Below are 14,911 nucleotides of genomic sequence, written 5' to 3' on the forward strand. Positions count from 1 at the left end.
TATACAGTATACAGGAGGGCTGTGTGTGCCCCCATATATTATATATACAGTATACAGGAGGGCTGTGTGCCCCATATATTATATATACAGTATACAGGAGGGCTGTGTGTGCCCCATGTATTATATATACAGTATACAGGAGGGCTGTGTGTGCTGCCATATATTATATATATTCAGTATACAGGATGGCTGTGTGTGCCCCCATATATTATATATACAGTGTACAGGAGGGCTGTGTGTGCCCCATATATTATATATACAGTATACAGGAGGGCTGTGTGTGCCCCATATGTTATATATACAGTATACAGGAGGGCTGTGTGTGCCCCATATATTATATATACAGTATACAGGAGGGCTGTGTGTGCCCCATATATTATATATACAGTATACAGGAGGACTGTGTGTGCCCCATATATTATATATACAGTATACAGGAGGGCTGTGTGTGCTGCCATATATTATATATATACAGTATACAGGAGGGCTGTGTGTGCCCCCATATATTATATATATAGTATACAGGAGGGCTGTGTGTACTCCATATATTATATATACAGTATACAGGAGGGCTGTGTGTGCCCCATATATTATATATACAGTATACAGGAGGGCTGTGTGTGCCCCATATATTATATATACAGTATATAGGAGGGCTGTGTGTGCCCCATATATTATATATACAGTATACAGGAGGGCTGTGTGTGCCCCATATATTATATATACAGTATACAGGAGGGCAGTGTGTACCCCCATATATTATATATACAGTATACAGGAGGGCTGTGTGTGCCCCATATATTATATATACAGTATACAGGAGGACTGTGTGTGCCCCATATATTATATATACAGTATACAGGAGGGCAGTGTGTACCCCCATATATTATATATACAGTATACAGGAGGGCTGTGTGTGCTGCCATATATTATATATACAGTATACAGGAGGGCTGTGTGTGCCCCATATATTATATATACAGTATACAGGAGGGCTGTGTGTGCCCCATATATTATATATACAGTATACAGGAGGGCTGTGTGTGCTGCCATGTATTATATATATTCAGTATACAGGATGGCTGTGTGTGCCCCCATATATTATATATATACAGTATACAGGAGGGCTGTGTGTGCTCCCATATATTATATATACAGTATACAGGTGGGCTGTGTGTGCCCCATATATTATATATACAGTATACAGGAGGGCTGTGTGTGCCCCATATATTATATATACAGTATACAGGAGGGCTGTGTGTGCCCCATATATTATATATACAGTATACAGGAGGGCTGTGTGTGCCCCATATATTATATATACAGTATACAGGAGGGCTGTGTGTGCCCCATATATTATATATACAGTATACAGGAGGGCTGTGTGTGCCCCATATATTATATATATACAGTATACAGGAGAGCTGTGTGTGCCCCATATATTATATATACAGTATACAGGAGGGCAGTGTGTGCCCCATATATTATATATACAGTATACAGGAGGGCTGTGTGTGCTGCCATACATTATATATACAGTATACAGGAGGGCTGTGTGTGCCCCATATATTATATGTACAGTATACAGGAGGGCTGTGTGTGCCCCATATATTATATATACAGTATACAGGAGGGCTGTGTGTGCCCCATATATTATATGTACAGTATACAGGAGGGCTGTGTGTGCCCCATATATTATATATACAGTATACAGGAGGGCTGTGTGTGCCCCCATATATTATATATACAGTATACAGGAGGGCTGTGTGTGCCCCATATATTATATATACAGTATACAGGAGGGCTGTGTGTGCCCCATATATTATATATACAGTATACAGGAGGGCTGTGTGTGCCCCCATATATTATATATACAGTATACAGGAGGACTGTGTGTGCCCCATATATTATATATACAGTATACAGGAGGGCTGTGTGTGCCCCCATATATTATATATACAGTATACAGGAGGGCTGTGTGTGCTGCCATATATTATATATACAGTATACAGGAGGGCTGTGTGTGCCCCATATATTATATATACAGTATACAGGAGGGCTGTGTGTGCCCCATATATTATATATACAGTATACAGGAGGGCTTTGTGTGCCCCATATATTATATATACAGTATACAGGAGGGCTGTGTGTGCCCCATATATTATATATACAGTATACAGGAGGGCTGTGTGTGCCCCATATATTATATATACAGTATACAGGAGGGCTGTGTGTGCGCCATATATTATATATACAGTATACAGGAGGGCTGTGTGTGTCCCATATATTATATATACAGTATACAGGAGGGCTGTGTGTGCGCCATATATTATATATACAGTATACAGGAGGGCTGTGTGTGCCCCATATATTATATATACAGTATACAGGAGGGCTGTGTGTGCCCCCTATAATATATATACAGTATACAGGAGGGCTGTGTGTTCCCCATATATTATATATACAGTATACAGGAGGGCTGTGTGTGCGCCATATATTATATATAGAGTATACAGGAGGGCTGTGTGTGTCCCATATATTATATATACAGTATACAGGAGGGCTGTGTGTGCACCATATATTATATATACAGTATACAGGAGGGCTGTGTGTGCCCCATATATTATATATACAGTATACAGGAGGGCTGTGTGTGCGCCATATATTATATATACAGTATACAGGAGGGCTGTGTGTGCCCCATATATTATATATACAGTATACAGGAGGGCTGTGTGTGCCCCATATATTATATATACAGTATACAGGAGGGCTGTGTGTGCCCCCATATATTATATATACAGTATACAGGAGGACTGTGTGTGCTGCCATATATTATATATACAGTATACAGGAGGGCTGTGTGTGCCCCCATATATTATATATACAGTATACAGGAGGGCAGTGTGTGCCCCATATATTATATATACAGTATACAGGAGGGCTGTGTGTGCTCCATATATTATATATACAGTATACAGGAGGGCTGTGTGTGCCCCATATATTATATATACAGTATACAGGAGGGCTGTGTGTGCCCCCATATATTATATATACAGTATACAGGAGGACTGTGTGTGCCCCATATATTATATATACAGTATACAGGAGGGCTGTGTGTGCCCCCATATATTATATATACAGTATACAGGAGGGCTGTGTGTGCTGCCATATATTATATATACAGTATACAGGAGGGCTGTGTGTGCCCCATATATTATATATACAGTATACAGGAGGGCTGTGTGTGCCCCATATATTATATATATATATACAGTATACAGGAGGGCTGTGTGTGCCCCATATATTATATATACAGTATACAGGAGGGCTGTGTGTGCCCCATATATTATATATACAGTATACAGGAGGGCTGTGTGTGCCCCATATATTATATATACAGTAGGGCAGTGTGTGCCCCCATATATTATATATACAGTATACAGGAGGGCTGTGTGTGCCCCATATATTATATATACAGTATATAGGAGGGCTGTGTGTGCCCCATATATTATATATACAGTATACAGGAGGGCTGTGTGTGCCCCATATATTATATATACAGTATACAGGAGGGCTGTGTGTGCCCCCATATATTATATATACAGTATACAGGAGGACTGTGTGTGCCCCATATATTATATATACAGTATACAGGAGGGCTGTGTGTGCCCCCATATATTATATATACAGTATACAGGAGGGCAGTGTGTGCCCCATATATTATATATACAGTATACAGGAGGGCTGTGTGTGCCCCATATATTATATATACAGTATACAGGAGGGCTGTGTGTGCCCCATATATTATATATACAGTATACAGGAGGGCTGTGTGTGCCCCATATATTATATATACAGTATACAGGAGGGCTGTGTGTGCCCCATATATTATATATACAGTATACAGGAGGGCTGTGTGTGCCCCCTATAATATATATACAGTATACAGGAGGGCTGTGTGTGCTCCCATATATTATATATACAGTATACAGGAGGGCTGTGTGTGCCCCATATATTATATATACAGTATACAGGAGGGCTGTGTGTGCCCCATATATTATATATACAGTATACAGGAGGGCTGTGTGTGCCCCATATATTATATATACAGTATACAGGAGGGCTGTGTGTGCCCCCTATAATATATATACAGTATACAGGAGGGCTGTGTGTTCCCCATATATTATATATACAGTATACAGGAGGGCTGTGTGTGCGCCATATATTATATATAGAGTATACAGGAGGGCTGTGTGTGTCCCATATATTATATATACAGTATACAGGAGGGCTGTGTGTGCGCCATATATTATATATACAGTATACAGGAGGGCTGTGTGTGCCCCATATATTATATATACAGTATACAGGAGGGCTGTGTGTGCGCCATATATTATATATACAGTATACAGGAGGGCTGTGTGTGCCCCATATATTATATATACAGTATACAGGAGGGCTGTGTGTGCCCCATATATTATATATACAGTATACAGGAGGGCTGTGTGTGCCCCCATATATTACATATACAGTATACAGGAGGACTGTGTGTGCTGCCATATATTATATATACAGTATACAGGAGGGCTGTGTGTGCCCCCATATATTATATATACAGTATACAGGAGGGCAGTGTGTGCCCCATATATTATATATACAGTATACAGGAGGGCTGTGTGTGCCCCATATATTATATATACAGTATACAGGAGGGCTGTGTGTGCCCCCATATATTATATATACAGTATACAGGAGGACTGTGTGTGCCCCATATATTATATATACAGTATACAGGAGGGCTGTGTGTGCCCCCATATATTATATATACAGTATACAGGAGGGCTGTGTGTGCTGCCATATATTATATATACAGTATACAGGAGGGCTGTGTGTGCCCCATATATTATATATACAGTATACAGGAGGGCTGTGTGTGCCCCATATATTATATATATATATACAGTATACAGGAGGGCTGTGTGTGCCCCATATATTATATATACAGTATACAGGAGGGCTGTGTGTGCCCCATATATTATATATACAGTATACAGGAGGGCTGTGTGTGCCCCATATATTATATATACAGTAGGGCAGTGTGTGCCCCCATATATTATATATACAGTATACAGGAGGGCTGTGTGTGCCCCATATATTATATATACAGTATATAGGAGGGCTGTGTGTGCCCCATATATTATATATACAGTATACAGGAGGGCTGTGTGTGCCCCATATATTATATATACAGTATACAGGAGGGCTGTGTGTGCCCCCATATATTATATATACAGTATACAGGAGGACTGTGTGTGCCCCATATATTATATATACAGTATACAGGAGGGCTGTGTGTGCCCCCATATATTATATATACAGTATACAGGAGGGCAGTGTGTGCCCCATATATTATATATACAGTATACAGGAGGGCAGTGTGTGCCCCATATATTATATATACAGTATACAGGAGGGCTGTGTGTGCCCCATATATTATATATACAGTATACAGGAGGGCTGTGTGTGCCCCATATATTATATATACAGTATACAGGAGGGCTGTGTGTGCCCCATATATTATATATACAGTATACAGGAGGGCTGTGTGTGCCCCATATATTATATATACAGTATACAGGAGGGCTGTGTGTGCCCCCTATAATATATATACAGTATACAGGAGGGCTGTGTGTGCTCCCATATATTATATATACAGTATACAGGAGGGCTGTGTGTGCCCCATATATTATATATACAGTATACAGGAGGGCTGTGTGTGCCCCATATATTATATATACAGTATACAGGAGGGCTGTGTGTGCCCCATATATTATATATACAGTATACAGGAGGGCTGTGTGTGCCCCCTATAATATATATACAGTATACAGGAGGGCTGTGTGTGCTCCCATATATTATATATACAGTATACAGGAGGGCTGTGTGTGCCCCCTATAATATATATACAGTATACAGGAGGGCTGTGTGTGCCCCCTATAATATATATACAGTATACAGGAGGGCTGTGTGTGCTGCCATATATTATATATACAGTATACAGGAGGGCTGTGTGTGCCCCATATATTATATATACAGTATACAGGAGGGCTGTGTGTGCCCCCATATATTATATATACAGTATACAGGAGGGCTGTGTGTGCCCCCTATAATATATATACAGTATACAGGAGGGCTGTGTGTGCTGCCATATATTATATATACAGTATACAGGAGGGCTGTGTGTGCCCCATATATTATATATACAGTATACAGGAGGGCTGTGTGTGCCCCCATATATTATATATACAGTATACAGGAGGGCTGTGTGTGCCCCCTATAATATATATACAGTATACAGGAGGGCTGTGTGTGCCCCCTATAATATATATACAGTATACACGAGGGCTGTGTGTGCCCCCTATATTATATATACAGTATACAGGAGGGCTGTGTGTGCCCCCTATAATATATATACAGTATACAGGAGGGCTGTGTGTGCCCCATATATTATATATACAGTATACAGGAGGGCTGTGTGTGCCCCATATATTATATATACAGTATACAGGAGGGCTGTGTGTGCTGCCATATATTATATATACAGTATACAGGAGGGCTGTGTGTGCCCCATATATTATATATACAGTATACAGGAGGGCTGTGTGTGCCCCATATAATATATATACAGTATACAGGAGGGCTGTGTGTGCCCCCTATAATATATATACAGTATACAGGAGGGCTGTGTGTGCCCCCTATAATATATATACAGTATACAGGAGGGCTGTGTGTGCCCCCATATATTATATATACAGTATACAGGAGGGCTGTGTGTGCCCCCATATATTATATATACAGTATACAGGAGGGCTGTGTGTGCTGCCATATATTATATATACAGTATACAGGAGGGCTGTGTGTGCCCCATATATTATATATACAGTATACAGGAGGGCTGTGTGTGCCCCATATAATATATATACAGTATACAGGAGGGCTGTGTGTGCCCCCTATAATATATATACAGTATACAGGAGGGCTGTGTGTGCCCCCTATAATATATATACAGTATACAGGAGGGCTGTGTGTGCCCCCTATAATATATATACAGTATACAGGAGGGTGTCACGTGACCTTTTCCCTCACAGAGGATGCTATGAGAAGAAGGCGGCAGGTGTGGACGAGTCTATTTAGCAGGGCAGAATGGGGGGGGGGGATTTTCTTCGTCTTTTGGAAGTTCATTACATCTTTATTCGCAGCTGACAATATTTTTATTCTGTTATCACAGTCACGGTATAAAGAGCTGAATTAACAGTCGTTTAGTGAAAATGGGGAGAGACAAACGATCGTCTCCCTCTTTCTCCTTTAGTGGTAGAGTCTGAGGATGTATAAGGGTCAGTCTGAGAGGGGCGCGCGCAGTGTGCGGCGAGATACTAGAGGGAGGTGAGTGCAGCAGAGTGGGCTGAGGGTAGTGGCGCCCCCTATATAAGTTCCTGTGTTTGGTTAATGATGGAGTTACGTATGCCTGTACTGGGATGTGGAGATGTCTGTATCATTCTGCAGACTGTTGTATAACTGCAGAGCTCATTGTGGACGTGTTTTTTTTTTTACTCTATTAAAGACTTATTTTTCCTTCCCCAGACATCATGGCTGCTGGGAACGCTCACATTGGGAAGCCCGCTCCGGATTTCCAGGGCACTGCGGTGGTGAATGGCGAATTCAAGGAAATTAAGCTGGTGGACTACAGGGGTGAGCGATGTGACTGTCTGCAGTGGTACATGGCGCTGCTGTCCTTGTGTATGGTGGCTTTGTGATGAATATTGTCATATCTGGGTGTTACTAATGTACAGGGACTTCTGTTATTATGGTGGATTATACTGTGCCTCACACCACCATCGTTCACATAAAGGGGTTGGTCACTACTTATTATCCCCTCCCCTATGTATCCCCCCGGGGCCCATAAGTGTCTTTGTAATTACCGTCTGTTACAGTTTCTGCCTGTGAGTGGCGCTATCACTGGCCTCTCCCAGGCATCACCTGACCGCCAGCGCTGACGTCACAAGTCCAGGTTGCAGCCGAGGGTCCCTCTTCTGTGTTCCACTGGTGGCTGCTGGGTTGTGGGCGGAGTTATGATGTGGGGAATAACCCTGCCCACAACCCAGATGTCAGCGTGGGGTCACATGATGCCCGTGAGTGGCCACCTATAGCGCCGCTCACAGGCAGAACCTGCAACAGAAGGCAATTACACAGACCCTTATGGGCCCCAGGGGAATACATTGGGGACATAATAAGTTGTGGCTAACTTATTTAAGGAAATTAGATTTTATCTTAAGAGTTAAAGGCGGTTTTCCAACCTCGAGGGATCATTGCTTAAAGGGAGTCTGCCAGCCCCAGCGGGACTGTATGGAGTAAGTAGATGGGAAAACAGTCCCTATAAACACAGATCTGGTGGCTGGGACTGTTCTGCTAAAACTGAAGTTTAATCAAATGGTTATTAAGGTGGTTGGGTGCACTGCCCTGGCTGCTGCCAGGGAGGGAGATGGGGTGAGCAAAACCAGTGGGTGGTCTGTGCACGGAGTCTCTTGTCCCCATCCAGGATGCACCAAGGATTTTTAGACTATCACCTATAAGGCTGCATGCCCACGAAGCGTTTTTCATGCGGAAACGCATCAAAAACGCATGGTAATCCGCACCCCATGGTCCCCTATGGCATTCCGCAATGTCAATGCACATGCTGCGGAATTTTCCACAGCGTTTCTCCAGCGCAAATAAATCCTCAGCATGTTCATTCATTTTGCAGAAGCGCCGCCATTGACTTGCATTGAGACACATAGAATCCGTGTCAGTACATTTGTACTCACGGATTATATGCGTCTGTGCGGATGGTACCCAGTTCTGGAGGAGAGAAGACTCTCATCCAGACCTGGGTACCATTGTACCTGTGAAAAAAGAATAAAATAATAAAGTTTATATTCACCTGTCCGGCGGCCCCTGCAGCGCTTACCTTCCAGGACCTGAGATGACGTCGCGGTCATGTGACTGCAGGCTGTCTCGCGAGATGCCGGCAACCTGGAAGAAGCCAGGATGAGTGCAACAGCACATGCGGCGGGGGATCGGGGGTAAGTATAGCTTTATTTTTTTTATTTTTATGGTCACACTGTATAAATCCATGCCTTTTGCATGGATTTATACAGTCTAACCTAGTTGTCAAGCACTTTCCAAGTGATGCTATCGCCTGGAAAGTGCTTGTCAGTCTGCATGCAGAAACACATGCGTTAACGCATGTGGCTACGCATGTGAATCCGCATGTACTCTGCAGGAAAAACACATGCACAATCTGCATGTGTTTTTTCTGCCAGGGAGATGCAGAAATGCTGCAGAAATTTTCTGCTTCATTTCTGCATTGTGGGCACATAGCCTAAGGGTATTCGTTTAGTTCATGCTGCCAGACAACCATTAATGGGTTATCTTTGAGTGCTGGTTCTTTAAACAATGGTGATCTGACCTGACACCCCCTACTGGCCACCTGTCAGGCTACCATTGCATTGATAAGTGCAGGAGTCAGAGTGGCGCATGCTATACATCTCTCCATTCAAAATCTATGGCACAAAGTTGGTGACCACTTTCCATTATGCCTATTTATGATTATTGGGCTCGGGTCCATTGCGTTGCACCCTTTCAGCTCTGCTGAGCACATGTCTGAGGGATATATTTCTGCATTTCCGGTTTGGCTGCAATGTGGAGCTTGAGGGTTGTAGTGTTGGATGTTCATCATATGTTGGTCATGGATGATTTGCTGAATGTAGTCAGACACCCCTTATATCTGGCAAAGGATAAATAAAAGTTTGCATGTTAGAAATGATTATTTGTATGTTAAAGGGGCAGTCACCAGAGAAAAATGTTGCTTCATTGAATGGAAATGATGCAGAAGGGGTATCCAGAGTGGGTGCTGAACATGGGGGTGTTCTGGAGTAGTGGGGGCTCCTTGCTTTAACCACTCTCCTGGTCCCCCGTGTATTGCATGTAGTGACATTGCTGAGCTTTAGTTTTTCTTTTGACAGGTAAATATGTCGTCCTGTTCTTCTACCCTCTGGACTTCACCTTCGTCTGCCCTACAGAGATCATCGCCTTCAGCGAGCACGCAGAGGAGTTTCGGAAGATCGGCTGCGAAGTGATCGGAGCGTCTGTAGACTCGCACTTCTCACACCTGGCATGGTGAGATCCTGACCTTATTGTACAAAGCCATAACTTAATGCTGCGCTAAGGACAGTAGAACTGTAGGATGGGTTAATGTGCTTAAAGGGCTACTCCTGCCAGATGTCCACTATGCCACTTGAGTGTTGCTGAAGTCCCAGGACTTGTAGAGTTGGCCGGAAGCTCGTGTACCGCTTCTAGCAGTTGGGGTGCACTCTTTTGCTGGTTGGCAAGACTTCCCTGATGTACAAGTGGACCCAGAGCCGCCCTTTAGCATGAGACTTGCTGCATCTACATATATAATCCTTTCACAGCTTTATTGATCTGTGCAGACATAAAATCAAGGGGTACGTTCAGTTTTCCTAGCCCATGGAGTGCCAGCTCTGCATGTGTTGGGAGTTGTAGTTTTGCAACAGGAGGTAAAGCAAATGCATCAGATTGGTGTTGGCAGCACTAAATGTGATGTCAGGCTCAGGTAAGTCACGAATGGGTTAACACAGTAGCGCAAAAACTCAGCAGAATAGTGCAGGGTGTGGAGGTGGTAATCATGGGCAGCATTGCGGCCCTTATCTCTGCCGGTCTCCACCCTGCACAGACTATACAGACGTCTTCACATAACGGTTCTGCAGAAGGAGACTTCTTATCTGCTGACTGCAGCTGCTGGATTTTCTTCACAAGCAGCGACCTGCAGATTACTTTGTAGTCTCTGATCACATCTGTTATGGTGAGCAATTAGTATCTGGTGGTGCCTTGCACTTCAACATTGGGTGTTGTGTTCAGACCATCATAGACGCTTGATCTGAGCTCCTGTGCACCAGATGTCCTTGGGGTTTAGTCTTGTGACCCTTCACTTCTCATTGCTTCTGTAATTGATATGGCGGCTCTGACGTACGCCCCCTGCAGATATGGCGGAGAATGCAGTCATCCAGCTCTCCTCCTGTCGGCCGTATACACTTGCATTCCTCCGCTGGATTACAATGGGCTCAGGCTTAAAATAGACTCTTCTGTACGATTACAGTGCTGGCGATGAAGTGTAATTAGCACAGAGTGCTGTAAATGTGTAACTCGTCCTGCTACTACAGCTGAGATCAGAGGTAAGGGCTCGTTCACACTGGCATATAATAGAGGAGTGCAATGTAAGGACACGGCGCATTGCACTCTGACCAATGTTAGAAAATGAGTCCGTGCTCATCTGCAAGTTTTTCCTCCACTCTAATCAGAGAGGGGGAAAAAATCACTGCATGCTGCAATTGTCTGCAAGTATCTGATTGCACTCATAAATGCAAGTCAAGGGGTGGGAGAAAAAAATCACATGGACCATGCATGTGCTGTCTGCTTTTTACTCACATCTCAAAGGAAACCTGACATTTCATCAGCAGAGTACAGTAAATTCACACTCTGAACCGGCAGAATATATTGAATAGATGTAATGCTGCAATTTAAAGTCACGAGCCCCCTCCCTACATATAATAAACTTGCACCCTTTAGTGCCTTTCATGTGACACTAAAGGGTGTTTAGCTTTATTTCACCTATTAAATAAATGTAAAAAAAATGCTATGGGGTCCCCCTTATATTTCATAACCAGCTAAGGGAAAGCAGACAGCTGCAGGCTTATCAGACTGGAAAGGGTCAGATAACCATGGACCTTCCCAGACTTTTATCAGCCCACAGCTGATTGCCTTTTACTGGTTAACAAAAATTGGAGTGGTGGGGGAGTATGGCCCTAAAAAAATAAATAAATAGGGGGGTCCCCGCATTTTTGATAACAGCCGTGAGCTATTGGTAGGCTGGGAGACTCCATGGAAATTGACCTTCCAGCCTGATAATATAAGCTCCCAGCTGTCTGCTTTCCCTTAGCTTTTTATTAAAAATAAGGTGGGGTCCCATGTGTGTGTTTTTTTTTTTTTTTTTTGGGGGGGGGGGGGGGAATAAGGCTAAACACCCAGTTAGCAATGGCCAGAAGTGCATTGTATGGAGCCAGGACATCACAGCTCTGTACACTTTAGGGGCTGTTCTCAGTACTGCAGCTTTGCTCTCATTTACTGCCATAGGAGATGAGCTGCAGTACCTGAGAACAGCCACTACAGTGTAGGGTGCTGTAGTGTCCTGGCTCATACACTTGTGATGCTTGGTGGACCCTACCAATCTGATATTGGTGGCCTTTCCTTAATGATTGTTCTAGACAACCCCTTCAATTTTCTGTATAAAGGTGCTCACACAATGTGTAATATTTATTTTTTTTTTTTCTCCCCTCAGGACTAATGTCCCTCGCAAAGATGGGGGTCTGGGACCCATGAACATCCCTCTACTGTCAGACCTGAAGCGCACAATCTCCAAGGACTATGGCGTTCTTAAGGAGGAGGATGGTGTTGCCTACAGGTAAAGCGGTTGGATATATGTGTATATTACATTGTCTCCCCCTGACACCTGCTACGGCTGACTACCCTATTCATTTTTTTTTTTTTTTTTTAGGGGTCTGTTTATCATTGACAATAAGGGCATCCTCCGTCAGATTACCATCAATGATCTGCCGGTCGGTCGCTGCGTAGAAGAGGTGCTGCGACTGGTGCAGGCGTTCCAGTTCACCGACCAACACGGAGAGGGTGAGACGTGGACCCCTGTTATCAGTGATTATAACATAGGGCTAATGTAGATGGGCTCAGTAACAAAATTCTATTCAGTTGCTCATCACTGGCTTTATATGCCCAGAGTTGCTGGTGCCACAGTTGTAGTATGGGCACGGCTGCTGGATGCAAAAGGGAGATGCCAAAAAAAGTTCTGATACTTTTATTAATGACATGATCCTCCTTCCTTCACCCCTGGACCATCTCCCTGACCGGTCTCCTTCCGTCTTTCCTTTGTAGTTTGTCCTGCAGGATGGAAACCTGGCAGTCGCACCATCAAGCCCAATGTGAAGGACAGCAAGGAATACTTCTCCAAGGAGAACTGAGCCGCCTGACTCCTGTGAAGCATCCCCTGTGGCTGGAGGGCTCCTCATGTGCACTGACCGGTTGTCCAGACCCTGCTGCTGCCACCTCCATCCTCTGCCCGGGCTGATGCCAACACTTAGTTTTGTTCTTTAAATAAAAGTTACTAGTTCCTGCCGGTGTTGTAATTTATCCTTGGTTGTCAGATTCTGATACAGGTATCACGGACACTGAAAACACAAGAGCACATTCTGGGAAGAAACTTATCACATTTAGTCTATGTGGGGGGAGGTCTCCTCTCTAGGACCCCCAGTGATTGGCAGATTACAGGGGTTTCCTGCAACACATCTTTAATGTTCCCCCTGACCCAAAGAATAAACCTGCCCTATCACTTTTCCACACGGTAAAAATAACCCCCTCCCCCCAAAAAAAAAAAAAATTCCCGAATTGTTTTTTTGTTCATTCTGCCTCTGACAAATCTGCATAAAAAGCAATCAAAAGTCACATACCCAAAGATGGTACCAATGAAAACGTCAACATGCCCCACAAAATAGACCCTCACATGACTGTCGGCAGAAATATGGAAAAATTGTAGCTCTCAAAATATGGTGATGCAAACTTCAAAAAAATTTAGTGACAGCAGCTAAATAAAAAAACCTGCTATAAATCTAGTATCGCTGTAATCGCACCAACCTGAAGAATAGTTGTCTAATCACAGACCACAAGAGGAACAGTGTAAATAAATAAATAAATCTAGTTCTTCACCTGCTGCTGATTTGTTCATTCTGCCTCCCAAAGATCGCAGTAAGGCTCGGCTCACATTAATCCTGCATTCTACACTGAGTGCTTACACCAGGGTGTCTGTGTAAATCTCTGAAATATGATTAACACAGAACCCCACGTGGAAGATTCCCTGTTATGAGGCACTGTGGACGCCATCTGGCTTATGATCCAGCGGTGTCAGTCTTTATATTAGGCATGTGTAAAAGTGCGGTTGGCCAGTTTTGTGCACTTCTGAAAAGGACAACACTGAAAGTGCTCAGCGTAAGGTGCAGGATAAGGCTATGTGCCCACGATGCAGAAATGCTCTGGATTTTTCCTGAGTGTTTCTGCATCTCCCTGGCAGAAAAAACGCATGCGGATTGTACATGCATTTTTCCTGCCAGGGACAAGCGGGAGTGAAGCGTTTTTCACATGCATTTCTACATGCGGGTTGTTAAGCGATTTTTTTTTAGCATCACTTGGAAAGTGCTTGACAACTTGGTCACACTATATAAATCCATGCAAACGGCATATATAGTGTGACCGGTAATGGTTGAAAAAAAGATTAAAAATGGTAAAAAAAAAATATTTATCCTTACCTTCTGATGGCCCTCCGTCTTTTCTCCGCTGCATCCGGTCTCTTGTACGGCTCACGGTGGTGTGAAAGGACCTTCCATGATGTCATTTAGTCATGTGACAGGTTACACGACCGCTAACGTCGCCGTGATCTGTCACATGACTAAATGACGTCATGGAAGGTCCTTTTAGACCATCGCGAGCCGTACAAAAGACCAGACGCAGCGGAGAAAAGACCGGGGGCCATCAGAAGGTAAGAATAATGTATTTTTTTTTATTTTAATTATTATTTTTTTTTTTTTACAGGTTCTATGGTACCTGGGTCTGGAGGAGAGTCTCCTCTTCTCCTGACCTGGGTACCATCTGCACATTGAATCGCTTAATATCCACGTGTGCACATGTAGTCATGCGGATATTAAGCGATTCAATGGCGGCAAAAACTCCGTGA

The 14,911-nt window shown here is 43.5% G+C and overlaps 1 protein-coding gene across 1 annotated transcript; it reads left to right on the top strand.

Annotated features, from left to right (window-relative positions):
• Positions 1–7,327: 7,327 nt before the first annotated feature.
• PRDX2 (peroxiredoxin 2) lies at positions 7,328–13,302 on the top strand. The gene is made up of 6 exons (XM_073650961.1): positions 7,328–7,446; positions 7,645–7,752; positions 10,065–10,218; positions 12,455–12,577; positions 12,671–12,801; positions 13,063–13,302. The coding sequence occupies exons 2-6, from the start codon at positions 7,650–7,652 to the stop codon at positions 13,146–13,148; spliced, it is 597 nt and encodes a 198-aa protein (XP_073507062.1). The 5' UTR covers positions 7,328–7,446; positions 7,645–7,649; the 3' UTR covers positions 13,149–13,302.
• The last annotated feature ends 1,609 nt before the right edge of the window (positions 13,303–14,911 follow it).

Source organism: Phyllobates terribilis, unplaced genomic scaffold (assembly GCF_046119375.1).
Source record: "Phyllobates terribilis strain yellow unplaced genomic scaffold, ASM4611937v1 Scaffold_11__3_contigs__length_659146591, whole genome shotgun sequence".
In the NCBI taxonomy this organism is placed as follows: Eukaryota; Metazoa; Chordata; class Amphibia; order Anura; family Dendrobatidae; genus Phyllobates; species Phyllobates terribilis.